Below are 26,106 nucleotides of genomic sequence, written 5' to 3'. Positions count from 1 at the left end.
GTACAAGAAACACTCTTTCCAAATCACATTCATATTGAAGTATACAGTGCAGGAGATTTAATTTCTCTAATTTTCAAATATCTCCTGGGCCCAGCGTTCTCTTCCAATGCTTTTAAAACCTTGGAAAGGTCTGCCTCAACAAGCAAACACAGTGGTACAAACTGTATTGCCATCTTCAGAGAAACAAGAAACCTTTCATTCTCCACAACATTCACACCCATTTCCCAAAATATTGTTGTTATATTAGAGTTAAGTAGCTTCTCAGAAGGGCATTTGTCTGTTGTTCAACACGCAGAATTTCCATATAATTAGCAAGTGAATTGCTGCATCAGATATTAGATGTGGAAGATCATTTTTTTTCAAACAGTAGCCGAAACCATTGCGTTTCCTGCTAAACATTAAAGCATTCACCGATGTTTTTTTTTCTGTGACTTACAGTAGCACAAGAAGTAGAATGCAACTCAGACCACTCTGTTTCTGATGAAGAAAAGCTGGTGTGCTAATCTGGAGTATTAACTACACTGTGCATCAATTCTGAAAAGCACACTGGATATTATTGTCATGCCTTGGTCGTGCATGTGTGTTTTGGTCTGACATTGCCAGACCATGTAAGGAACAATTTTTAAATTATTTCCCACTCTTTAAAATAGAATTCCTGTATTATGCATTAAGTACTGTGCTTTTGCATTCAGTGCAGTCTGATGCATTCTTCCTTTGTACTCCCACTCCTCAGTTTCTGGTGAAAGACCGTCAGCATTGGCCAGCTCCAATTCCCAAGATTTTTTTAAATATTTTAACACGAAAGTGCTTTGGAAACAAAAGTACAACAGCGTCAGTTCAGAGATCTCCGAAGTGCCTTTATTTTCATGTTGAGAAAAAAAATGAGTTATCCTACAGCTCCTCTCAAGTCTGTCCATTTTAATCTTTTTTTTTTGGCAGTGTGGTGAGTGAATACCTAGGAACTGAGTTTGGATTAGATCTCTGACTGAAGAGCCCTGCTGTAACTCAGCATCAGGGGAAACAGAATTGCTCAACATGCTGCAATTTTCTGCTGAAGCCCTTTCAGAGAAGGCAGCTCTCCTGAGTGTGCAGTTCACCAAAGGTTAATGGCTGGCTGTGAGAAAAGGTAAATTAAAAGCATAGCTTGTATGGCATATTGTTTCAGGAGTAACGCAGTCTGCTCTGAATGAGGTGGCTTGTCAGTAGTGCTACTAGGACTGTCCTCACATTGAAAAGCGTCCAACACTGCCACCTGGTGCCAGTACTGATTCATCAATCTTTTATTAAGGGAACAGATTGTAAAATTTAAATAATGGAGGTGAACACTTCTGTTTTTGAAAGGAGTGCACCAATGGGTGACTGTCTGGATACAGGCAGCTTCTTATTTTAACAGACCACACTAAAATACAGACTTAGCAATGTCATTAAGGGCTCTTTAAAATACTACCATTGCTAGATGTTTAGATGTTAACTACTACTTAAATACTCCTATATTTTAAGCCATTTTTCCCCACTTAAAACATTTTCACCCTTCTATCACTTTATTTACAAAACATTAAATGGCCTGTATCATTAAATATTCTTTTTCTGTGTATGGTAACTTCCTAATAAAAAATCTAATATGATTAGATGGGATTCATTTAATTAACAAAAACAACCCGTCTTCAAATCTAGTTACATAAGTAACATTAATGAATAACATCAAGCTTGCTTCAAGTTATTACAAATGATATTAAACATAAGAAATTATATTCTTAACATCCATCAGGTTTATTTATTTTTTTAAACACCAGGGCAAGAAAATTAAAAGCGGATGTCCTGGTAAAGAGAGACAAATAACGGGGCTTAATTACAAGCACTCCGGGAATTTCAACAAAGGCATTTCTTCTGAACAAATTAAAAACCAACTGTGGTAAGAAAAGGAAGAGTAACTTAAAAAAGAGAGACACTGCTTTTTCTGCCATGTGCAGCATCAATAAAGGAGGGTTTGAACACCATCAGTCCCACAGAAAGGCAACAGTTGGCCACTGTGTGCAAACGAGATTTTCAAGTTGTTCCTTTACAACGACTTCCACAGCTTCCCTCTCCTCTATTCCACTGGCTCAGCCGGAAGTCTTGGTATTTTCTCCGTTCTCCACTATTTTACGCTTTTTCTCCTCTGTATTAGGCTTGAAGACGTTCCTTCTGTAAAACTGGAGCTCCTTAATGCTCTCCTGAATGTCATCCAATGCTCTGAAAAATTCCCAATGAAACAGTGCTCTAGAAGACATTTCTCGCAATACATGTGAGTTTTACTCTCAATCAACAGCAACACCTGCTTATGAATTTTATTTAACATTCTTTATACCCAGTATATACATGCACATATATAATTTTAATTAACTAACGGGATGAAAAAACACAAACATTACATGTGTACACTGTACATTTAAAGTAGCTGTACCGAGTCAGCCCTGTACTTTTACATGAAGGTGTGCTTTAATCAGGCGTGTAATGAGAAGAATAAATCATACAGACAAAGGGAACCAGGTTGAAGTGAATGTGTTAAGTTTACCATGGTATATTCAAATTGTTATTTTTACTCTTTTGTAGGGCAGTTTGATCTTAGTGTTGCTATGGTGTGCTTTACTGTACTGGATCAAGGAAAATCCATGACATACCACAGCAGATGTTTCTAACTAATTCCTTTGGCATGCCAGGCTTTGCTCACAGTCTGGCATAGCCAAGGCCTGCTGAAACCATAAGAGAGGAAACCACAATGAAAATGCTATGAGAAACTTTCAGAGATGTTGAAATCCGGGCACTGACTTTCTTGTTTTACTTAAAGCGTGGCTTTCAAAGGAAAGGATGAAAGCACTACAGGCTTCTGAAACACTCAAGAGCGTTTTACAGCCTTTCCTGAGACACTTGACAGACCCCCCTTTCAACACTGCCAACAGATCCCAAGACTTGCCTGTGTGAAGCTTTCTTCTTTGGGGCGAGCTTGTACTCCTCTGGAAACCAGCGCCTAGAAGAGCAAAAACCCTCACTTGAACAGACTTCTGATTTCACAGACAAAATCCAAAAAGGGAGGAATTAATTACGTCTGTGAAATCAGAAATACGGATCGGCCTTTTCCCCGCAATAATGACGCAACGCACAAACTATAAAACCGCATTAAAATAAATACTACACAGGGTTGAAATTCGGGAATATCAATGATGTCCTATAGGGGTAAGATGATTGCTTATGATGGGTTTGTGTTTCATATGATTTAGCAAATTTTATACAGTAAATTTATGACGCGTTATATTGTATATTTATGATAAAAAAAGCACAGGAACACATTTCTTTGACTGTGTTGACTGCAGTTTCTTAAAAAAATAAGTCAAAAGAACCAGTAAGCATATGTAGTATGTATACATACACTGTATAGATACTGTATTTTCTCATATAATAGTGCCTTTTGAGGCTAAAAAACATCATGATTTAATGGACATTCAGCAATAACAGACACCCCTTCCCCCCTATTAAGCTGTTAAACCAAGAGTTTAAAAAAACCTGATGAAATTTCCCTGCTGTGTATGATAAAGGGAACAACGGCCAACGTCTTCAGGCACGCAGCCTGTCCTGTGGCCTGAGGAGAAACACTGCTAGGCAAGTGAGAAATCTGGACATGAAACCACACACATGGCACTTTGATTTCCTGCCGCCCTAATATGTGACTGTCATCAAACATGCACTCGCATCTACACTTACAAAACATGTGAAAACGTCCAGGTGCGCTAGAAAAATAGTTACCTCTACTATCGGGAAAGCTGTTCTTTTAGAGCACCCTTTGAAACTTTCACGGTCCCAAAGCCTTAATGAAGACCCTTCAGTGTTTTACCTGCAGAGCTCCTTGATGGTGCTGACGTCAATGATTCTGTAGTGAAGGTGGCGCATGAACTGAGGCATGTGCTTGTCCAAAAACTTCTTATCGGCATGGACCGAATTCCCTAGAAAGACGTCATGCGGAGAAAAGCACACACATTTCCGCGTTTCTTAAAGCCCAGTTTGTTTTAACTGCTACTGCTGCAGCATATGTCAACAGCATCCTTAAGGAAAATGATTACATCAGCACTGTCACTGCGGACACAGGGAATGTTAAACAGAAGCAATGATGTGAAGACTAGATTATTGTTTCTAACATGGATTAAGATAATGTGAACAGCTGACTGAAGATTTGATTGCAGATTTCTTAGAGTGTGAATGAGGTTATGTTCAGCAGATATCAAGTCTACACACTGTTATTGAAATTTCACCTTGGAATCATGGATTAGTTTTAGTTTAAAAAAAACTCTCAATGTCTCGATTGCATAAGTCTCTGTCAATTTAACACACCTGGATTTTGCAATTTTATCCCACTCTTCTCTGCAGAAGAGTTTAAGCTAAGTCAAATTGTCCGTTGTCGTATGGTCACTTGCATTGTTAGGTGCCTTGGGGCAAGCTCGTTGTGAAAGGCGCTATACAAAATAAATTGAATTGAAATTGCAAGGGGATCTCCTGTGCACAGCCCTCTTTGGGTCAGTCCGCAGATTTTCTATAGGACTGAGATCCAGGCTCTGACTGGTCTATTTTTAAGCCATTCCTTGATTGACTTGGCTGTGTGCTTCAGATCATTGTCATGTCGAAAGGTGAAATTCTTCTTGAACTTCAGCTTTCTGGCAAAGGGCAGCAGGTTTTGTGTCAAAATATCTTGATATTTGGAGCTACGCATGTTCCCCTCTATCCTGACCAGAGCCCCTGTCCCTGCTGAAGAGAAGCATGGGCTTGGATGTTCTTTTTTTGCCTTTTAATAATAAGATCCCATAGATCTTGTTAGCTCCTTGTGGACCATGGTTATCTCTGCACTAAGTAAACAAGATACCTTTGGGGAAATCCTACAGGAACAGCTGATTTTATTTAGGACTAATCAGAATTGATGTCAGGTGAAGGCAAATTACCTTTGTACATGATTTGGAATGTGATTGGTTAAATCTGAACACAGTTACATCCACCTTTATAAAGGCTGTGCACACTAATGCAACCAAGGGATTGAAAGTTTATTTTTAATTTTCTTTTCCTAAAAATGATCCATTTGTTTTTTACTTAAATATTGTTGTTTACAAGATCTTATTAAAGGTGAAAAAGGTCTGACATGATGTGTCTTGATTTCAGCCTTTCCCATCAACAAAAACTGAAATTTCAATAAGGCTGTGTAGACTCTTGATTTCCACTGTATATGATGTTTCTGCCGAAACTCCAGACTAAAGTGAGCCGCTCAGAGCCGGGCTGCATACCTGCCAGAGGGCACTGTCCCGGGGGCGTGTGCTGGCGCACGAAGGACAGGAACTCGTACTCGGCCTGCTGGAGGGATATCTTGCTGTCCCGCACCGCCTGCGTCAAACCTGACTGGGGACGAAGGAGTGGAGAGACGGGGCAGAAGGCTGAGCCTCTCCAGTGAGAGTGACGGAGCGTCTCCTCACGGCCCATTCTCCCAGTAACGATGGGGCCAGAGGCCTGCGGGCCCCACTCAGCCACACAGCAGCTAACAGCCACTGTGCAACTCCTCCTCTCTGACCGCTTACAGAAACCCGGCAAACTCTTTTAAAAAACATAGCATGGGTGTTTAGACTGTTCTACACATTTTCAGCCATGCAACCATAAAACAAGTACAGGTTTCTTCTCTTTTCAGCCTGGAATAAAAGAAACACAACATTTCGGCTGCGACACCTGAAGAAGGCTCCACAGCTGAAACGTTGCGTTTCTTTTCTTCTCTTTTCAGCCTGGAATAAACCTGTTCTCGTTCCTCTGAAGCTGACGCGTGCTGACGCAGCTGCCTCCTCGAACCACTTCAATCATTGAAAAGAGAGGAAAACGCTGCACTGCTGCAAACGTCCGAGGTGGCGTGGGGAACTGTGCTGTGCCGAGGACGCCTGCACTCACAGCTCGCAGCGTGAGCAGGCCCTGGCCGTGAAGCAGCAGCAGAGAATCCGCGTACTTACCTGGCCGTGGTGTTCCTTGCACCAGTCTGACATGCTGTCCAACAGTTCGTCTGGCTGACTGATGATTAAATTGGGGCCCTGTTCATCCAGAGACAACGAAACAAAATTCTCATTGGGGCGAGGGTTAAACACACTAAACCGAGAGAGAGAGAGAAAGGACAAGACCCGAACTAGCACTGTCATCAGCTGCTGCCACAGTAGTTTAAGTAGTTACCTCCACCACTATGTTGAGCTCAGAGTCTGTGATGATGCAGGCCATCTCAATAATCTGGTCCTTCTCGATGTCCAGGCCTGTCATCTGCGGGAAGACAGAACAAGAGGAAACGCGTTTTCATGCTCCTAAGGCCCAGTTTCGTTTGAAAGGTCGCGCATTTCAGAGCGAAATCGAGACATCTGTAAAGCTTCGGCTCTCGGCTTCGGTTTTCGGTGCAGCTGCTGCAAGTGACTGTGGTTTTCTTTTTCTTCTCGAAACAAAGCCCCCCCGACCAGGAAACACGACAAGCTTTTCGGCTTTACATGGTGTGAGCCAAGAGGAGCGCAGGGCTGGTCTCCAAGACCCACGCCTGGAAGACTAGCTGCCGTGCAGGGAACGAAATGATGCTGAACCATTTGGACAAAATCGTCACAGCAGTAACTATTGCTACTCTCCCGCCACCCCACCCCACATTTATCTCTTACAGTCTCTCTCACGACCCTTTTGGAAACGCAGATCAGAATTACTGGTATCTGTTGTAAAAGTAGCGCAGGAGCTACTTTCTTAAGATTGGGTTGGCGTCAACGAAACGGAGAACGCACACACACAAACTAAAAAAAAAAAACACTTTAAAAACAAAGCCCAGACTACCTACTGTGATAATCTATCTGCTATCTTAACTTTAATACGAAATGGAGAAAGGGGCTGCACGTAAAACGGTCAGCTAATGACACCCAGAGGCAATAGCATTAGGCTTTTTCCGGCGACATGCGAAAGCGCTGGTTCCCTACACGTCCGCGAACAAAGCACGAGTCTACTGCTACGGTCCCCGAACCAGCACTGGAAGTTGCTGAAAGTTACTTCGGTACCTCCAGATCCACCCACACCAGCCTCTGGCCCATGCTCTCCGCGACAGAAGCTGTGGAAGATGTCATCTCGGCTGAGGGGCAGCGATCCACTCCAGCCTCGGACAGACCGGCCACCCCGCCTGCTCGTCCGCCCGATCTGACCGCCGCAGCACGGACTGCGCAGGACCGGCCCGCAGCAGCAGTCCTGGATAGCGTGCGGGTCGCGGAGGGGACCGAGGCGGCGGGTCCGAGTGCATGCAGACCGGTCACGCCACGCAGTTTCAACAGCGTCGCAAGACCCCCTCTGCCAGCAGTCCACGCCGATCTGGGGAACACCGGCATCCTGGTCGACTTCCGATCCCGACTGTCGTAAAGATAAACAGTCACGGAGCGGGGGAAAAAAAGTGATTCACAGGATGCAATCATGATTTTTAATTTTATTTGGATCTTAAACGACCTTAAAGACCGTGGTCTTTAAGGGGTATTACTTGGTTACGTAATTAACCTAGTTCTTCCATGTCTTGGTTTTGCAAACTTTTTGGTCAATGCAAAGTTTACATTTAGAATAGTTGGGGAACCTGCAGAATAATAAGGGTAATCACGTGTACACGTATTACATATATTTTGGCTGCTTTTACTGTTGTTTTATATGTCATAAAGGTAACTGTTTTTTTACTTAAATGCATTTAAAAGTGTATGAATTACTCTTCACACAACGCTAACCATCCTAAGAGCAGAAACAGTGAACTCAAAACGAGGCTTGCGGGGCAAAGTTTACAGCACAAGAACGAAGCTTGTGGGGCAAAACTCATTGCCCGGAAATGCGGCAAGGAGGGCAAAGGTCACAGCACGAAAACGAGGCAGGCGGGGGTCAGGGGTTACAGCACGAAACCGAGGCCAGCGGGGCAAAACTTAATTGCACGGAAACGAGGCTTGAACAGCGGCCTGCCTGCCTGTTGGTTACGAATTTCTCTTTTGCTCTTGTGGGTTTTTTTTTAAAGTAACTGTAATTCATGTTTTAAACGATTTTAATTTAAATTAAATAATGGGGGTGTCCGATGAAGTCGACAAGACGCTGTTTGTTGGAAATTTGGATACAAGAGTGACCGAAGAGCTGCTGTTCGAGTTATTTTTGCAGGTAAGCGGGAGGAGGACGGGGGGGAGCCTAGCTGTCTCACTCGAGCGGACTAGTAGGACATGTTTGTTGTTTCCCCACAGTGTTCGGCTTTATTTTCCCCATCGGACGCTGTATCTGGCGGCGGCCCGCCCGGAGCGAGAGCACGCGGTTTAGCCGTTGGCGGTTTGAAAGCCGGCGCGTGAGGCAGGGCTGCGCGCGGCCCACCGGGTCGACCAGACCAGCAGCCCCGGTGTAGCTAATTACCTCGTATGACAATCGTTATTAAACGACGGAAATGTTACGGCGTTCCCATTATTTGTGTAGCGTAAAAGTTTAGGCGCATGACGGGGTAAGGAGAAGTGCGGTACCCGAAGAGAAGTCCCATACCAGTTCGCGCGGGTCCAGAAAAGAATTTAGACGGGACGTAAGGGTTAATATCTTCACAGTATGTTTGCAACCTAGTGAATTCAGACCCTAGTTCAGCAGTGGGTATCAGTTGGGCAGTTTTATTCAACGAGTAGGGTGCCAGTCTGGTCCTCCAGTACCCCTTACAGCAGCAGCCTGGTTTTCCCAGTGGTAACTCTGCCCTCAGACACGCAAAACTCTGTTTACCTCAGTTGTTTCACTTGTTCATATCTCAAAGCTACGGGGAGCTTAACTTTTGTTAAAGGTACCAGAGATTGTGAGATGATTGATTGGTTTTGTTTGGCTGGTTTTCCCTTGTCTGCAACAGGCTGGCCCTGTGATTAACGTGAAAATCCCGAAGGACAAGGATGGCAGGCCGAAACCGTTCGCCTTCGTGAACTTCAAACACGAGGTGTCTGTGCCGTATGGGATGGACCTGCTGAACGGAACCAGCCTGTTTGGGAGGCCACTGAAAATACAGTTCCGATCAGGTAACTTGATAACCAATGTCATCTGTTTGAGACTGGGCTGTCCTTCAGCACTGTGAGGTCTCTGTCCAGACGTGGGACCCCAGACACTGGGCTGTCCTTCAGCACTGTGAGGTCTCTGTCCAGACGGGGGACCCCAGACACTGGGCTGTCCTTCAGCACTGTGAGGTCTCTGTCCAGACGTGGGACCCCACACACTGGGCTGTCCTTCAGCACTGTGAGGTCTCTGTCCAGACGTGGGACCCCAGACGCTGGGCTGTCCTTCAGCACTGTGAGGTCTCTGTCCAGACGTGGGACCCCAGACACTGGGCTGTGCTGATCTTCAAGACTGGCTGCCGCAGAAAACAGTATAGCCATAGTCAGATTGTGGAAAGTAGCAGTAATAATACTGAGATGGGGGGGGGGCCTAAATCAGTTGAGATGTTTTGCTATTTATTTTCTGGTCTGAAAATACAATTTCCAATATAACTGCTTATTAATTTAAATTATTTGAAATACATGATCATTTCAGATGTGCTGCCTTGCTTTCAGAAAAATACATTTTTATGGACTACATCTACTAGGGACACTTTCTGTGTAAAAACATGGTAATTTCCTATGAAGTGACAGTATAACATCTTAAGACATTTACCATTGAGGTCAGTGATCAACAGTGTGGTGTTTTGCAGTAGTACAGTCCTCTGTCACCACACAAGTCATGTATTATTAATGATGGTCATAACAATGGAAAGGTCTGTTGCTCTTTTGGAGGCAGACCGTGTTAATTCACCCTTCACTTCAGAGAGCTCTTGGTACTGAGATAAGCTGCAATCCTAGCGGCATTTACCTTTAATTAGGTAAGAGGCAAAACGCCAGCAAATCAGTAGGAAAAAGCATGTCATTAAATAATTGCTTACATTACTTGAGAACTTGTTTTTAGAAGCAGAATTAGAGCTCATCTTTATAAGATTCTGGTTCTTCACTCTCACTCCACATTCAGACCGCTTGGTTTTGAATTTAGAGAATGTAGACGGAAGGAAACATTTGTGACCAGCGCTAATACAATCTTGGGTATACATGAAACATTCTTCCTATACTTTTTTAAATGTAGGAGTTTAGCTTGAAATCCATCAGAACCATGTGGCTTTGTGCTCTGAGGTATGAAGATTTACATGAACCTTTTCTTATTCTGGTGTGTCAGGAAGCACCCACAGAAGCCCAGATGGAAACAGCCCGGGCAGCTCTCAGAATCTGAGCTCTTCGGGGACGCCCTCACCCCAGGGCGGCAGGTGCGTACTTCACAATTACGAAACATGGCTGAAGAAACGAGGGTGCTGGGTGTTTTGGTGATGGAGGTTATTTCAGCAGGTGTTTGCCAGATATTGTGTAATGCGGAGACTAGGATTAAGGCTGCTGTCAAAACGCCTCTGAACTTGTTTTGATGTGCACATCACGAAAGCTTTCATCAAACAATTATACCTGTCAGCTTTTGCTTGTCATATGGCTTTTCCAGATTTTGTAAACGTTGCTTTGCAGATACACTTGCCCATTATTTGAGCAATTCTAAAGATAGTGTTGAATTACTTAAAATTAATAGGGATTATACAATAATGCTGTACCGTAAAGGTATACTTGAACATCTAAAATAAATAAGCACAAACAAACCGAAGAATAACATGGGTTGCGTCCTGGGGCCATACCCTTATACAGTGAGTATTTTATTAACATTGTCTATTACAAGGGACCTGCTTGCATAATTGGTCTGTTATGTAATTTGAGCAAAGATGGTATTATCAACTTTTTAGGCATGTTTTTAAGTGTGAATGTCTCTTAAGAAGCTTGGACAAACTGTACAGTTTGCAATTAGAAAAAAAATGCTTTCCCTTATGTGACCCTTATATTGCATCATGTATGTGATGTAGGTCCATGTTAAGATTTCATTCTGTGCATGCTGTGTTTTCTAAACGTATATCCCCAATTCAGGTATGACAGAGTGCCAGATCTAATGGGCTCCCAGGTCTACTCCACCCCTCCACAGCTTCAGAGATCCTACTCCTCCCCAGACAGTCTGCAGAGACAAGCCATGGTAAGTGTCCCCTTGGGTCCATACCGGCGGTCTGTCTTTAGTAGGCAAATAGCAGGAATTCATGGATGCATCAGACCCTTTTGATTTAACTTAGCTTGTAATTCATCAAAGAATATGGTACTTTAAACTGATCTATTAAATTTACTGTTAAGACAAAATTAAGGTTTTCTGTGTTAGGAAGTTGATAGATTTCTCTACAAATCATGTAGTGTAGCTAGGGGAAATCAACATGGTTAACTTTCAACTGGGAGCCACAACTGGTCTTCTGTTGTGGACTTCAGCTGCAACCAAGCAACAGTGTTAATTTCATTGATGGAAATTAGGACTGAAATGTTTGCAGTGTCTTGTTTTTCATTTTAGTCAGAGATGATGAAACGCTTACAAAAATAATCTACAGTGATGATGACAAAGACTAAATGCCTTTGCCTTTGTTTGAGTATATTAAGATGAGACAGTGACCTGTTTGACAAAAATTCATAGAGAAATAAATTGTCACATGATGTTCACTTTTTTGCATTTACCTTGTCTAGCAAATAGCAGGCTGGCTGTAATGAGTGTAATAGTCCTAGAGCTGCGACTGTGTGTTGATTGCATAGTGCCTTGAGGCTACTACCATGTGACAGTTGGGGTGTGCTGTTTTCTCTCCTCTTCTCTTTTGATTTGTATTGGTCCCTCATTTCCAGCCAGTGTTTTCCATACCCCTGCATGAATCCTTACTGTGTGTAAAACGGTTGGCACCCAGATAAAGAATGAGATGTATTCCCTGTACTAATTGGAGTAAGAAAACTAGAGCACCTTGATTAGAAAAAGAAAAGTTGCAGAGAAGCGAAATGCTTGTGGTACTCAATGCTTTCAGATGGAGGTAAAGGATCTGGAGGCCGACAGTACTTCATTTACGAATAGAAAACCAGGAAATGCCCTTTAAAACAGTAGTAAAAAAAAAGAAACAGCATGCGGCTACATTATAATTTGAAAAACTACAGACAATTTGAAGCCCCGTATGAATATATTGTAACTAGTCAACAAATTAAGTGAGAAACTAAGAATGATCCATATTGTACCATTTGCATATCAGGAGATTACTAGTTTTGTGTTGCCTAGTGATAACTGTATAAAATGTGAGAGTATGTGCTGCTTTTCAGGTTTGTAATGGTGCTCTGTAAAAGGGAAATAAAACGGGATTTCTTTTGTTCATATTTTATTTTGAAAACATTACAATGAGTGTGTAAAATGCGTTTTGTGTACTGCACATTTCACAGCATGCGATAGGCGCCAATTCACCATTGCCATTCCTCAAGGGCACGGCAAATGGACAGGACTATATTAGGAAATATTAGGGAATTTAATTAGGGAATAGCATTATTGTCAGCTCCCGGTAAGGTGTTCGCCACAGTGCTGCTGAACAGAGTACGAGACCGTTCATCACGGCGTCTAGAACAGAGTGGCTTCACTCCTGGACGCTCCACTGTTGATTGCATTGTCGCAGTGAACACATTGATACAGGGCAGGAGGGATTTTGGCAAACCACTGGGTTGCGTATGTCGACCTTAAAGCTGCATTCGATTCAGTTGACTGCCCGGCTCTATGGCAGACGCTTCGATGCACGGACTACCTTGTAAAGTGGTTGACCTCATGGAGGCTCTGTATACATTCTGGGTACATTCAGTTGTGTTCAAGCGGACGGCGTGAGATCAGACTGGTTTCCGGTGCGCAGCAGCGTTAGACAGGGCTGCATGATCGCTCCAGACCTGTTTCCGCACGCGACATGTGGTACATACGGATCCCCTATACCAGACAGAAGTTCGACGGACCACCAGTCCTCAGCTTGTTGATCAATGCAAGGCGTCTCCGCTTCTTTGGCCACATTGCGCGAGCTGCCACGCATCGGGATCATCATCGCGCGATAGCTGCGACAGTTCAGAAACCCACCAGCCAGAAAGCGGCTGATAGGGACAGCTGGCGACGCATCGTGGACACCGCTACGCGTTGCTTAATTGCATTTAGTTTGAAGGTGTAACTGGGTGTTTAGCTAACCGATTTAAAATAATATCATAGCACCTGCAGATATTCCTTTTTATTTCTTCAGAAGAATGTGTGTAGAGTGCAAGCACTGTTACAGACATGAAACACAGGCCTGTGACTTTGTTAGCACAATACTAGCATGAGGTCATTAGCACTTAGACTGCTCTTAGTTCAGTTAAATTTATTTGTCATATGAACAAGAAGTTAAATAACATACAACTTACAAAAAAAAAACAAGTCAGACAGCGGTTTGAGAAGAGAAGAAAAAAACACCAGTGTCAGGGGTAGAGTTTAGTAATCTGACTGCTTGTGGGAAGAAACTTGGAGGTTCATGCCTTTATCTTCCTATGACGAATACCAGAGGGAAGGGGAGAGAAAAGTAAGAAACCAGGATGATCCTTAGCAATACTTTCAGCTTTCCTGGGAGAGCGAGTTGTAAAAATGTCCACAATAGACAGGAGCTGTACACTTATAATGGACTGGGCTGACCTGATCATCCCCTGTTAACGCCTTCTGATCAGACAACAAGCTGCTGCCAAACACCACTGTAATACCACACGTGAGCACACTCTCAGTAATGCACCTGTAAAATGTGGTAAGGACAGTTCAAGTTCAAGTTTATTTGTCATTCCAGTAATATACAAGTATACAGTGGAATGAAATACCATTCCTCCTGGTCCATGGTGCTATTACAGACAAGACAGTGACATAGACAATGTAGACAGGACTAATAATACTAATATTAATAAATAAGATTGTGCAAACTAAGACAGTGTACACCGGAACAGAGGCAGTGTACACAGAATATATATATATAATGCAATTTAACCGTTACAGAATTGTATAAAAAATACTTCGCATAATATACACTAAACATTGGGAGAGTTTAAGCCTTGTTTCTGGAATTGGAGTAGGTGCAATAGGTACCAGGGCATTGAGAAGCCTAACAGCCTGTGGGGAAAAAGCTGTTAGGGAATCTGGTGGAGCTGTCCCGTATACTGCGATATCTTTTTCCAGATGGAAGGAGGGCAAAGAGTTTATGGGAGGGGTCATCTACTATACTGGAAACCTTGTGCAACAGCGTTTGTGATAGATGACATGAATAGAAGGAAGGGATGCTCCAATAATGTTTTCACAATTCGTTGTAGGGTTTTGCGGTCTAAGGTGTTGCAATTCTGAAACCAAACAATTCTACAGCTGGTAGTAGTTCAGGTGGGTAGCTGCGTCAGCATGCGTAGGCTGCAAAGGAACAAGTAATAGGTTTATTCCATGCTGAAAAAAAGAAGAAAGAGAACACAACGTTTCGGCCGTGGAGCCTTCTTCAGGTGTGAGCATAGCACCTGCAGATATTCCTTTTTATTTCTTCAGAAGAATGTGTGTAGAGTGCAAGCACTGTTACAGACATGAAACACAGGCCTGTGACTTTGTTAGCACAATACTAGCATAAGGTCATTAGCACTTAGACTGCTCTTAGTTCAGTTAAATTTATTAAATTTATTTGTCATATGAACAAGAAGTTATGAACTTCTTGTTCATATGAACAAGAAGTTAAATAACTCTCCCCCCTGTCTACAGCTGGTCAAGGTGCTCTAAATGATACCTCTGTAGAAGGTGGTAAGAATGGGGGAGGGAAGGTTTGCCCTCCTCAGTCACTGCAGAAAATGGAGACGCTGCTGTGTTTTCTTGACTAGGGAGGTGGTATTCAGGGACCAAGTGAAGTCACCTGTAATATGCACACCAAGAAACTTTGTGCTCCTGTCTAACTTGAAGATGGACCAAATGTTTTCAACTGTCTGAGGAAGTAAAGGTGCCGTTGTGCCTTCTTTTGTAGCTCCAGTTACATGCTGGGACCACGTTAAATCATTAGCAATGAAGGTACCCAGGAACTTTAAGCTGCTAACCATCTCTACAGCCACCTCTATTGATGTAAAAAGGGGTGTTGTTCCCACCCTGTTTTCTAGAATGGATAACCTGCTCTTTGGTTTTGCTGACGTTGAGGGAGAGATCTTCAAAGTACTGCTCTACCAGGTTCCTGACCTCATACCTGTTGGCTGTCTCATCATTAGCGGTGATTCGGCCAATGATGGTAGGGTCATCAGCATGTTTGTAGATTAAGTTGGAGCTGTGTCTGGTCACACAATTGTAGGTAAACAAGGAGAGCAGCATTAGGCTAAGCACACAGCCCCGAGGGGCACCTACATTGACGGTCAGTCTGGAAGAAAGCTTTCCATCGACCTCAGTCTGTGAGTGTGCCAGTCAGGAAATCCATAATCCAGCTGTATAGAGAGGTGCTGATGCCCAGGTCATTAAGCTTGCTGATTAGAGTGTCAAAGGCAGAGCTGTAATGAATAGCATTCTGACATATGTCTTGATCATCCAAATGAGCCAAGGCTGTGTGGAGGAAAGACTTACACAGAGATATCATTTATTCAGAGATCATTTACCCTTTATTACATGATTACTTCTTGTATTTGATATTTGACCTCTCTGGGGAACAATACAGGATTGTGCCAAAAAAAAACTTGTGCTTTTTGGAAGTGTTATTAGATGTGTGAAATATTTTCTTATAATAATGGTTAAAATTTCTAATCTGTTTTATGCACTTGTTCCTTGCTTAAATTGGTAAATAAAATGTTGCCACACAAATAGAAGCCTATCCAGTTAGAACACTTAACTGTAAATTGGGGAAAAAAAGAACCTGACCTTAATTTCCTTAATATTTTAAGACTAAAAATAAATTATATAAATTAAGTAATTAATTTTAGACTAACAATGTATAGCTAAAATCTTTATAGATTTTATTACATAAATTTAACTGCATGACTATAATGTGACTAAAAGTAATTCTGTTCTAGCTGACTAGAAAGAGACTATGACTAATAGACCAGGCTGAGCAGTCTGAGGGTGCCAAAACGTACATTTTCTTTGACTTGCGTTTCATGTATGTGGATCACTTAACAGCTGCTGTCATCTGTCAGTTAGCCGTGGGACCAGGGTGTCGGCTGACAGGTGGCTGAGTCCTTGGCTCTTCTTGCAGGTCAACAACATGTGGCAGAAGCAGCGGTCCAGAGGATTCCAGCAGCAGGGCTCCCAGCAGTACAGGCAGGGCAGCCCCTGGCAGGAGGAGGGCAGCCCGCACCGTGGCCACAGGCACCACCACCAGCAGGACGGCGGGCACTACAGCCGTGAACAGCGCTTCCCAGACTCCGGCTCCAGCTCTGGCTCCGGCTCAGAGTGGCACTTCCGAGGGCAGCGGGAGGACTATCTCCAGGATGAGAGGATGAGCAGCACCCGCAGCAGAGACCACCCTGAGCGGCGCAGGGACACCTCCAGGGAGGGCAGGTGGCGCCAGCACAGATACTCCTAGACTTCACTGGAGATTACGATAGAAATCTTTATGCCTTATTTTAAGTGTGAGGAGCTTTCTTATATAGGGTGTTCCACTAAAACCCAGTGCTGTTCTGATTAACCAGAACTCTTAAGAAAGACTGTAGAAAGCAGCAAGCAAATATGAGATCATTTTATCTTTTTATCATTTAAGATTATTCCTTAATTCCTACTGTTTTTGATACTTAATTTTAAATCATTGAGATACCCAACAAAAATAGGAAGAATAATGCATTATTAAGCTACTGCATTACATATTTTTGAGTTGCAGTGGCAAGGCTGAATTACATATTGAACATTGATTTAATTTGATAATGGGTCTGTATTCACCAGTAATGCTGATACTGGTGTTCTTTGGGATTTATTGTGACATGTACAGAGATAATAATCACATATATACTCAGGACTGGCTCATATATGCAGTCAGTAACATAAAGGTCACTAATAACAGACAGGCATATTTTATACTGAATTTTTTATTGTTTTTTTTATGAGATACAAATAGGTCAGTTTCTTTTTTCAAAGGACCTGAAACATCACAAAATAAGACACTAAAAAAGTTTAAGAACTGTACATGGTTTCTTGTCTGTAAATATGATGCAAATGACCAACAGAGACTGAAACAAGGTATATTTCTGGTTGTGATATTAAAACTTTTTTTGTACTGTCTTTTGCTGCCAAAAAACACATTTTTGTGCATTGTGTAAAAACTCAGGTATTTACAGTACATGCAATTTTACATTTCAATACGTTTCTGTTGTGATTTGTGTTCACTATACATAGAGCATCACAGACTGCGGGGGACACGGTGTTGTTTTAATAAATACAGTAGGTAATCAAAAAAAGCCTTGAAAATGGTAGAAATTTCAGGAACACTTCTGAGCACAGTGCTTGTGTGCAAACCTTTTGACTCTTTTTTTAAAAGCAGAACAGAAAAGCTAAAAACTATCCTTGTTTTTAGTATGAAATAATCTAAAATTTAGCTAATGATTTACATGAAAAGAAAGTGGAGGCAGCAGTAATGTTCATCAGTCGATTCTTTGAAATGTACCAGTGGTTCCTCATCGTATCTTGGTGTTACATCAAGCTCCTACTATAAAAAAGAACCCATTCGTTGTGCCTGAAAACAAGAGAATAACTTTTTTTCATGTGTGAAGACGATAAAACTTGTGAATGTTGGCACGGGTGGGCACAGCAGAGGTATCTGACTTCTGGGGGACGTGGTAAATGGCAAGTGAGCTTTAGTACACATTAGAGCAGCAAAGGTGACATAACTGGAGAGGCTAACCGGTAAAATCTACTAGACTGTCTTTCCAGGACAAGAATTACTGCCCTTGATGCAGGCCTTTTTATCCTTGTATTTAATATATGAGAAGCTACATTTTTGTATACCCTTCAAAAAAAAAAAAACTTTACTTTCTCATTTTTGTTTTGTTTGCTGGCAAACAAACTTCATTATTATAGACACATGATGAAAGGAGCATTTCAATACTCAACATCAAAACTTTCTTAAAAGCCATAAAGTTGTTTTCATACTTTGTCTTAAAAAAATAGAAAATACCTTCTCATATATTTTTATTGTGAAAAGGGAGCCTAAAGTGGATGTTGGTTATAAGTAAGTAAAAGGTAGGTAAACATGTTTTTTTGTTATTCTGTATACCAACATATTACAAAATACAAGTGATATCCAGCATCTTTACTATCGGTCAGCTATTGGGGGTTTATAAGAGAGTAGAACTGAACTCAAAGTGAAACAACATCAGGCTTTCGTAAATGTTTAGTATTTTAAGTGCAAAAGACCACAGATACCCACAGTTGTTGATGTTTATGGATTTTGCTGTTCAACAGCCCAAAAGGTATTAACCTTCAAAACATCATCCATCAAGTCTGTTTTCACTGCTGGTTGTGAATATAGTTTTATTTTAAAACATTTCCTTTGTCTCTTAACCTTTCCTGACACATAAGCACAAAAACCAGCTTGCCTATCCCAGTGTTTTCCAGACTTGAAGGGTGCATGCACTGTTAACCTTTTATCTAACCTGAAAGATAGTTATAGGGCAATAAGAACAGAATGTGTTTATCATAATTTACTCCATCTGAACCCAATAAATCCATTTTGGTAAACTAGAAGAAAATATGCATTTGTACTGCTGTTTGTGTAAATAACTTAATTCTGTATAGTCTACTGCAGTGGTTCTCGAACGTTTTGGACCAAGTACCACCCCTAATCCAAAAAAAACATTTTATCCATTCGAGGCCATTCTCTTTGATAAATTCATTCAGAAGCTGAAATATGTGCTCTCCTGTAGTTCCTGTTGGTAGCGGCTTACAGAACGGAAAGTCCTCATGGGACGTACCCTCAAACTCGTATCTAACGTAAACGAGTGAATTGGCCAAAGTGACTACAGACTCAGCTAATTGCAGTGAAAAACATCTGCTCATCTTAACGCGCTCTATCAGCGTATTTTTTATATCATTTCAATAATTCTATGAATAACCGTGTCTTTCGGGGAGGCAGCAGGTCGAGCTGTTTAGCAGCTTTTTCTCCACACATAATACGTGTCAGCTCTTTTGCCAATGGTAAATAAGGTTCTTCAAAAATAGTGTGGGGGCTTACCTGCTTTAGCAATCCGCAAGCTTGCATTTTTCCCCATTTCCGTTTTTATTTCCGTATTTATTTTAAGTTTATATTTCATGTGCATGGGAGCGAAACACAGAGACGCTCTGTGTATTTTTCTCGAATTACCTTAGAACAGTTCTTAAATATTTTTCCGTTATCTATCACGCTTTCCTGTGCTCACAAGATTACAAGCGTTAGTAGCACGTATTTCTATGCATTCCTGTTTTTACAACATTGGCATTGTTCCAAAATCACACACATTCTCCTACCTCCCTATTTGCTGGAGATCTTTTTTTTTAAATACAATTGGTCACTTCGTCCGTAGCACGCATTCCTATAGAGTGGTATAGAATTACAGAGTATCTCTTGTGTCCACTGAAGTATTAGCGCGCACTGTATCGCAGTACGTAGGCTGCGTATTCGACACGTATTAAAATAGAAAATATGAAAACCGTCCCGATTTTTCAGCGCACACAACAAAGCTGGCGGCACTACGCGTACCACAGCTTGAGAACCACTGCTCTACTGTGTTTGAGAGTCAGAAGATCGTGTTATGATGGCAAAGATTTTGAAATATACCTGAATTCTTGTCAGTGAGATGTTTTTGCCAATAAAAACATCAACTCGAATGTATGCAGACTTTCACATTTAAACAGCTTTTAAATCAGATTTCTCTACAGCTGAACATTTCATATTCCATATGAACCACATCTTAATAAATGCAGGTGTAACCCTGTCCTTAATGCTTCCCCACAGCAGGCAGTAGATGCTAGCGCACGCTGCTTTCCAGGGTGCACAGTCATGGAGAACCCTGGTATCAAATCTGTCTAGCTAGATCTAGCTCAGAGATGCTGCAGTCTCTAAAGGAGCACCTCCCCCTGGGTCACTACCGGCTGTCTTCCTGTCTGCATTGCCAGGCCATGGCCACATCCTGCAGGCTCCAGCCAGCAGTGGTGCCTTCAGTGGTGGACGGCTGTCGTCACAGGTGTGTGCCGATAATGAAGTCACAAATATCAACTGTCGTACCATGTAATGTAAGTAAATAACACAGATCTATAACCCTGTAGATCTATATATATATACTGTATGATTGTACAATTGTGTGTGTGCACATTGGATACCCAAATTTTAAAAAATGTATAAAGTTAGAATGCAAACCGCAATGATCTAACAGTGCATTTTATTACTGAAACCAAAACCTGTTCTTTATGCTATTAAAACAAAAAAAATGAATTTACCTTTCTGAAAGTGGTGCCACTTCCATAGAACCAACTTCAACCGACTGGATGCGTCTCAGTCACATGATGCTTTACTGGTATATTTTTTTTCTAAAATAGGAGCTTGGACTGGCATTCCAGTACAGACCCTAAAACGTAAAACTGTTGTTTATTTCTTGAAATTGCAGATGTTTAAATTGTAAAAAAAAACAAAAAATAACAGTGCAGAACTATAAACCTTGAAGCTTAAAGAGGTTTAGAAGTTGACAAATCGCCAGTTTTCAGGAGTCTAGTACATGCCCAGCTATAACACTGTCAGAATATTTTAATGCAAAGAGATCCTCATTTTTAACATTTACTCCTAAAGAATCTCCTCCCTAATTATTGAAATGTGTTTGAAATGAGCAAAACCTACATTCCCCATGCAGCAGACGCGCTGCCTTCAGCACCACGGCCAGCGGCTCCTGCAGCACACGGGATGCCGACACACAGGACAGCCAGGCTGCGCACCGTGCTGAGGGAACACGGGCGCGCAGAGAGCTCTGCGGCGGAGGGATCATTTACAATACTGTTTAATTCACGACGCGGCCGCTTAAACGTGTGACAACACAAAACGATAATAAGTAACAATTCGCAGATTAAACCTGTTCGCCATAGTTACGATGCGCCTTAAGAGTCAAACGTCACGGTACTGCTTTAGGTAAGTAGCCTTGCAAGCTGCTGGAGTAAGTGAAGGAAACTGTTGTCGGCTTTAGAAAGCAAAATGTGTGAATTATTTACACGCCATACAGTAAATATGTTTATAACCTGTCAATAGACGCGCTTTCAACAAAACCTCTACGCACAAAGCATGCCCTCTGCTGGCAACGATGACTGCTGCATGGCAAGGCGGGTCAGAGCCGAGCTGCAGCACCTCTCGCCCCTACTGCTCCAGCTGTCTGCAGATGGCGCCACAACCCACCCTTCGAGATTTCAGTTTGAAGCTCTTTCAGCATGCTGTACTTCGGGAAGTAGGGAAACTATACTGTGGATCCTAGCTGTGTCAAATAAATGAAGTTCACGATATAAATATAACATGTTCTAATATGTAATGTATAAAGTTTCAAATTAGTTTACACGCAAAGTAGATTTTACAAAGTAAAGCTTACAATATAAAATGGATGGGGAAAAGGGTAAGCTCAGTAAGGTTAAAAGATATATCCTTGTTAAAAACATTTGTATAAAATAGTCACCCTCAGGCTGCTTATCTAACCCACATAGTATCTCACTATAACAGCCTTTCATTTTGAGATAATGTGTTGAAGCTGTCATTAAATATATACTGCATATGCTGAAAGATATATTGCAATTATGTGGAGAGGATACAATTGCTGAAGAGAACATGTTGGTGAGCATGTTTCATTTATTTTACTAAACACCTGAAAGAGAGGGAGGTGGTGACATCCTATGGAATGTGAAATAAATTCACTTGAAAAAGTGGCTTATTAATGTGTCCCAATTCTATACTAACATGCACACCCAATACAAAATAGGTTAATAAATAGATCCGTACCAGTACAACATAAATACACGTAATGTGTATGTTAGCGGACAATCCACTTACAGTATGATACTGCAGAGAGTGTGCAAACACACACAGAAGCTTGACATATTTTCGATGCTTGGAAAGGGCTTTGGTGAAGAACAGCCCCCCCACTGCAGGACAGTGCTGGGAAGGCCGTCATTAAACACAGGGTCTAGCATAACTGTTTTAATGGGTTAATCTGGCTGGCGTCGGGGGGCCCAGAGAGAGGGGATTACAGCGTCCTGTGCTCACTCCAGTGGACTTTTATAGAAGAGATTCCTGAGAGCGCCGGCAGTGGAGGTGATCTTCACCAGGAACCGGGGACCCTGCGTCCCGCAGCTCGGATTTCAGGGGCTCCAGTGCCAGCCCCAGATACTGCAGCCTCACAGATGTCTTCACTGCCTCTGAAAACAATGAAGGCAACTGCTTCAAACCTTTTCATTTCCATTGCAAATTTGTCATTTAAATATTGCCATCTCACTTATCCTTTTCCCAGGCATGAATATCAAGGCACATATCCATGTTTATAATTTACATCCACAAGAATTTCCCCCTGAGATGTTTTTAACCTGTCTTTGATCAAACTGAATGAGAAAAGGGGAAACTGACAAAGTATAGAGAAAAGATCTTCCACATCAAGAAGACATTTTATTTGCAATTATAAAAGTTGTTCAAGGACACATCAACATTTGCAAATCAAGCTAAAAGATGTTACTGTACAGAAAGACGCAACTTATGAAAAATATATTGATGTTTATATAGACACCATTTTTTTAATGTTGTAAACTATGGCAGGGAAGCAAAGAACATAATTGGTAAAAAGTTCAGCAAAATTAAGTCTGTTGTGAACTGGCAAAGAAAAGGCAATGCATGTTTTTCAACTCTATCTCATATTTCCAATGCAAAGAAGCTTAAGGATCAGGAGGCTGATGCCTCACACTGTGCAAGTTCCTCAGGTGGGGAATCCATAGTTCTGATAATGAAGTTCCCAAAACATGTATTACTACAGTTTAAAAAGAAGGATAACTTAAAACAGTCAATTATTAATTGTTTTGAAAATGTTCAGTATATGTTCAGTAAATGTTCAGTCCACCTCTATGCACCAGACATTAAGCTGTAATCGCTGCTAAAGGCGGTCTTACAAAGTACTGAATAAAGGGTCTGAATACTTAGGTAAATGATAAATTTCAGTTTTTTTTTATATTTAATAAATTTGCAAAAATTCCTAAAAACGTGTTTTCACTTTGTCATTATGGGGTATTGTGTGTTGATGGCAAAAAAGAATCAATTCGATCCATTTTGAAATAAATCTACAACACCACAAAGTGTGGAAAAAGTGGAGGGAGCTGAATGCTTTCTGCAGTATATGTTCATACTGAAACATCTGTGTGTTAATATTTCTTGTTTGTGACAGTACTCAGGCATTCACCTCCATTAAGCAAAAAATTCCCAATAGCCCAATTTATTATTTCAAATAAATATAATATTGTTAGAGAGTGATTTGTTTTAACACCTTAATTATCTATAAAAGTTGTGGAATACTGCAACATTCTGACATGTGCATTATATTAGTATCTTACTTGTATAAATTTGGACTGAGGCGCATGAAGGAGCTCTTTAATAACATACTGAAATTTAATGTTAAAAATACAACTCAACCAACAACCCATAACCTCACAAATAGGGTTTACTGACAGCTTTGGACTTAGCTTCTGGATTCTGGACTTGGCTTCTTCAATCTTTTAAAATGGAGTCTATTATTTAGTTCTGATTTTAAAACCTATTGTACAAGTGTTACTGGATCAACTGCACTTATTGTCACTTCCTCGCTCATTCAGGACTTCACTTACAAATGCCTCTTTGCACAAAGCTAGGATTGGCCTAGTTTGATTTTTATGGCTCTACATATCAGCATGAATCTTATAATACCATATGCCATTTCACCAAGATGTCGAGTGAAACAATTAAACAGTATTTTTTTAATTTCTCTGCAAATACTTTTTCAAAATGTGCAGCTAAAAGATGGACATTGTAACAATGACACAATTGTACACATGGGGCACAAGTTCTCTTATTCCTTATCCTCCATTTTATTTCCTTGTTCATTACTGATACCTCCTGGCAAAGATGTTTTATATTATATTATTTCTTTAATAAAAATGTAATGGGTGTATATATACTGTATGGAAACGTGTCATGTTGTAACAGTGTAACAGAGCAGGGGCCGTCCCACCCTTTGGAAGAAATTACCTCAAACTATTACAATGTTGAAGGTACAGTAAATTGCAAAACAATTTTTGTTTTGTTTTATATGGTACTGACTACAACAAGTGTATTATACAAATATGTGGTTCATTACAAAATTATCACTGTATTGCAGTTAGGAAATTTCATAGCACATTTATGGGTAACACAATAAACTGTTTCCATAAAGAAATGATCAGTGCAATTGCACAGCAATTGGAAGGTAGCGACTGGAGTCATGCAGGTTTAAAGAGTTACTGTCAAAATTAGCACCAGCTTAAAATGAAATACACCTATTACTTATACAAATATGTATTTAAAATAATAAAAAGTATAGCAGCTACCACTGCCTCATAGCTCTTGGGTCCTGGGTTTGAATCTAAACTAAGGCACCTTCTGTGTGGAGTTTGCATGTTCTCCCATCTTTGGGTTCATTTCGATGTTGTCCAGGTGTTCAGGATTCCTCCCACCTCCCAGAGACAAGTTAGTCAGTGTCACGAAATTGTCCTCGTGATAGACTGGCATCCTGCCCAATGCATGGAGGCCCAACTTGCACTCTGTTTTTTCAGGATCAGCTGTGACCTTCATCAATCATCAATAATGATCTGTTTCTGGTAATGGACAGATGTAAGCAAGGAGCTAATAATGAAGATCACACATAGAAGGAAAACCCAAGAGCTCTTTAACTGCTGATGAGAAGAACTGATGTTGTGGGACATGCACACGGCACATGATAATGTACTTCCACTGGGCTCATTCTAGTGCGATTTCACCATATTGGATCACAATGATACATTCTACACTGATAACAGTGAAGGACACTGGGATATGAACTAAAATTTCAGGAAAAAAAACAACGAAGAGCAAAAGTATGGGTGGGCTTGCCATGATGTTCTGTACTAAGCGAGACAAAAACACAAGATTTATTAAAGTGCCTTCAAGCACCACAGAAAATGCAATGAGATAAATTTACAAATCAGTAGTGGACAATCCAACGATCTTATGCAATAAATAAACATATTTTAAAGTACCCAAGTTTTATATCCAAAACATGATGTAATGTTACATTCACACTACGTATCACAGCCTTTTTTGGAAAATGCAATGTGTTATATTCTGTACCTTTATGTTTATAATAATTGGAATTGAACATTTGTTTTTTCAGATATTCCTAAAATGTCAACAATCATTTCCTTTTTGGGGGGTTATTCTCTTGTTATTCCCTCTCATTTTACATCGCAGATTTAAAGATTACAATTACGTTTCCTCAATCTAAGTGACAATATTTCAAAATTTCTATTTTCTTTAATTGTCTTTGCAACGTTCTCTGAGAGGTTTAAAAGATCGAAATTAAATCGTATAATTTCCTCATGATTGTAAATGATCTCTGATGTCCGTATTACACCGATGCATGCGGTTATATAAAGAGATAAATAATAATACATATATCAACAAACTAAATAACTAAATGTGATTAAAACATATATTTCTAATAAGTCAAAACGAAGTTCGTAGTGTGCTTTTAAGGAGACTGCTGGAATAACACTCCAACAATAAATCTGCACAAAATAAAAGCTTTATTACTGTTTCGAAATCGAACAGGTATGCTGTGTTAACCATAAATTACATTGTCGTAAATCTGATAGACCTGACAGTAGTAAACCGAGCGCTTTAATTACAGGGTTAAAATGAACTTACAGTACATATGGGTGCAGACTAAAAATAGATGATGTAAATTTCTGGCAGCAGGCAAACACAGTAACCCGTATACTCGAAAGTTTAAAAACCCGGGCGTCAGTGTTACATGCACCGTGTGTAATATTAAAAGAAACGAACTGCCTAGCGCCGCTGGCGCCTCTGATCGCTGTCCACCCATCCTTTCTGAAGGCTTGTCGTTGACAAACACTTTTTTTTTTGTATTTGTTATAGAT

The 26,106-nt window shown here is 41.0% G+C and overlaps 2 protein-coding genes and 1 long non-coding RNA gene across 4 annotated transcripts in view; 1 reads left to right on the top strand and 2 right to left on the bottom strand.

Moving 5' to 3' along the window:
• Positions 1-836: 836 nt before the first annotated feature.
• Positions 837-8,309, bottom strand: smfn (small fragment nuclease). The gene is made up of 8 exons (XM_006642218.3): positions 8,225-8,309; positions 7,068-7,410; positions 6,220-6,303; positions 6,006-6,083; positions 5,301-5,412; positions 3,869-3,977; positions 2,954-3,007; positions 837-2,232 (listed from the first exon to the last, which is right to left on the bottom strand). Exons 1-8 carry the CDS (start codon positions 8,284-8,286, stop codon positions 2,103-2,105), a joined length of 972 nt encoding a protein of 323 aa, XP_006642281.3. The 5' UTR covers positions 8,287-8,309; the 3' UTR covers positions 837-2,102.
• Positions 7,396-17,277, top strand: rbm7 (RNA binding motif protein 7). The gene is made up of 5 exons (XM_015337485.2): positions 7,396-8,184; positions 8,897-9,059; positions 10,237-10,324; positions 11,019-11,121; positions 16,181-17,277. The coding sequence occupies exons 1-5, from the start codon at positions 8,092-8,094 to the stop codon at positions 16,508-16,510; spliced, it is 777 nt and encodes a 258-aa protein (XP_015192971.1). The 5' UTR covers positions 7,396-8,091; the 3' UTR covers positions 16,511-17,277.
• Positions 17,278-17,371: 94 nt separating this feature from the next.
• The window catches only part of LOC107075647 (uncharacterized), a 106,158-nt gene continuing 97,423 nt past the window's right edge, over positions 17,372-26,106 (bottom strand). Inside the window, exons 2-4 of one of the 2 annotated variants that reach the window (XR_011183043.1) lie at positions 20,783-22,335; positions 20,389-20,516; positions 17,372-17,650 (exon numbers count right to left, since the gene is read on the bottom strand). This is a non-coding gene — a long non-coding RNA (uncharacterized lncRNA). Of the gene's footprint in view, positions 17,651-20,388; positions 22,336-26,106 lie in introns of both variants that reach the window. The other variant, XR_001477163.2, reaches the window with a different exon arrangement.

This window comes from Lepisosteus oculatus, chromosome 23 (assembly GCF_040954835.1).
Source record: "Lepisosteus oculatus isolate fLepOcu1 chromosome 23, fLepOcu1.hap2, whole genome shotgun sequence".
NCBI classification, from domain to species: Eukaryota; Metazoa; Chordata; class Actinopteri; order Semionotiformes; family Lepisosteidae; genus Lepisosteus; species Lepisosteus oculatus.
The sequence above is the reverse complement of the archived record's forward strand: the minus strand, read 5'-3'. Positions and strand labels throughout refer to the sequence as shown.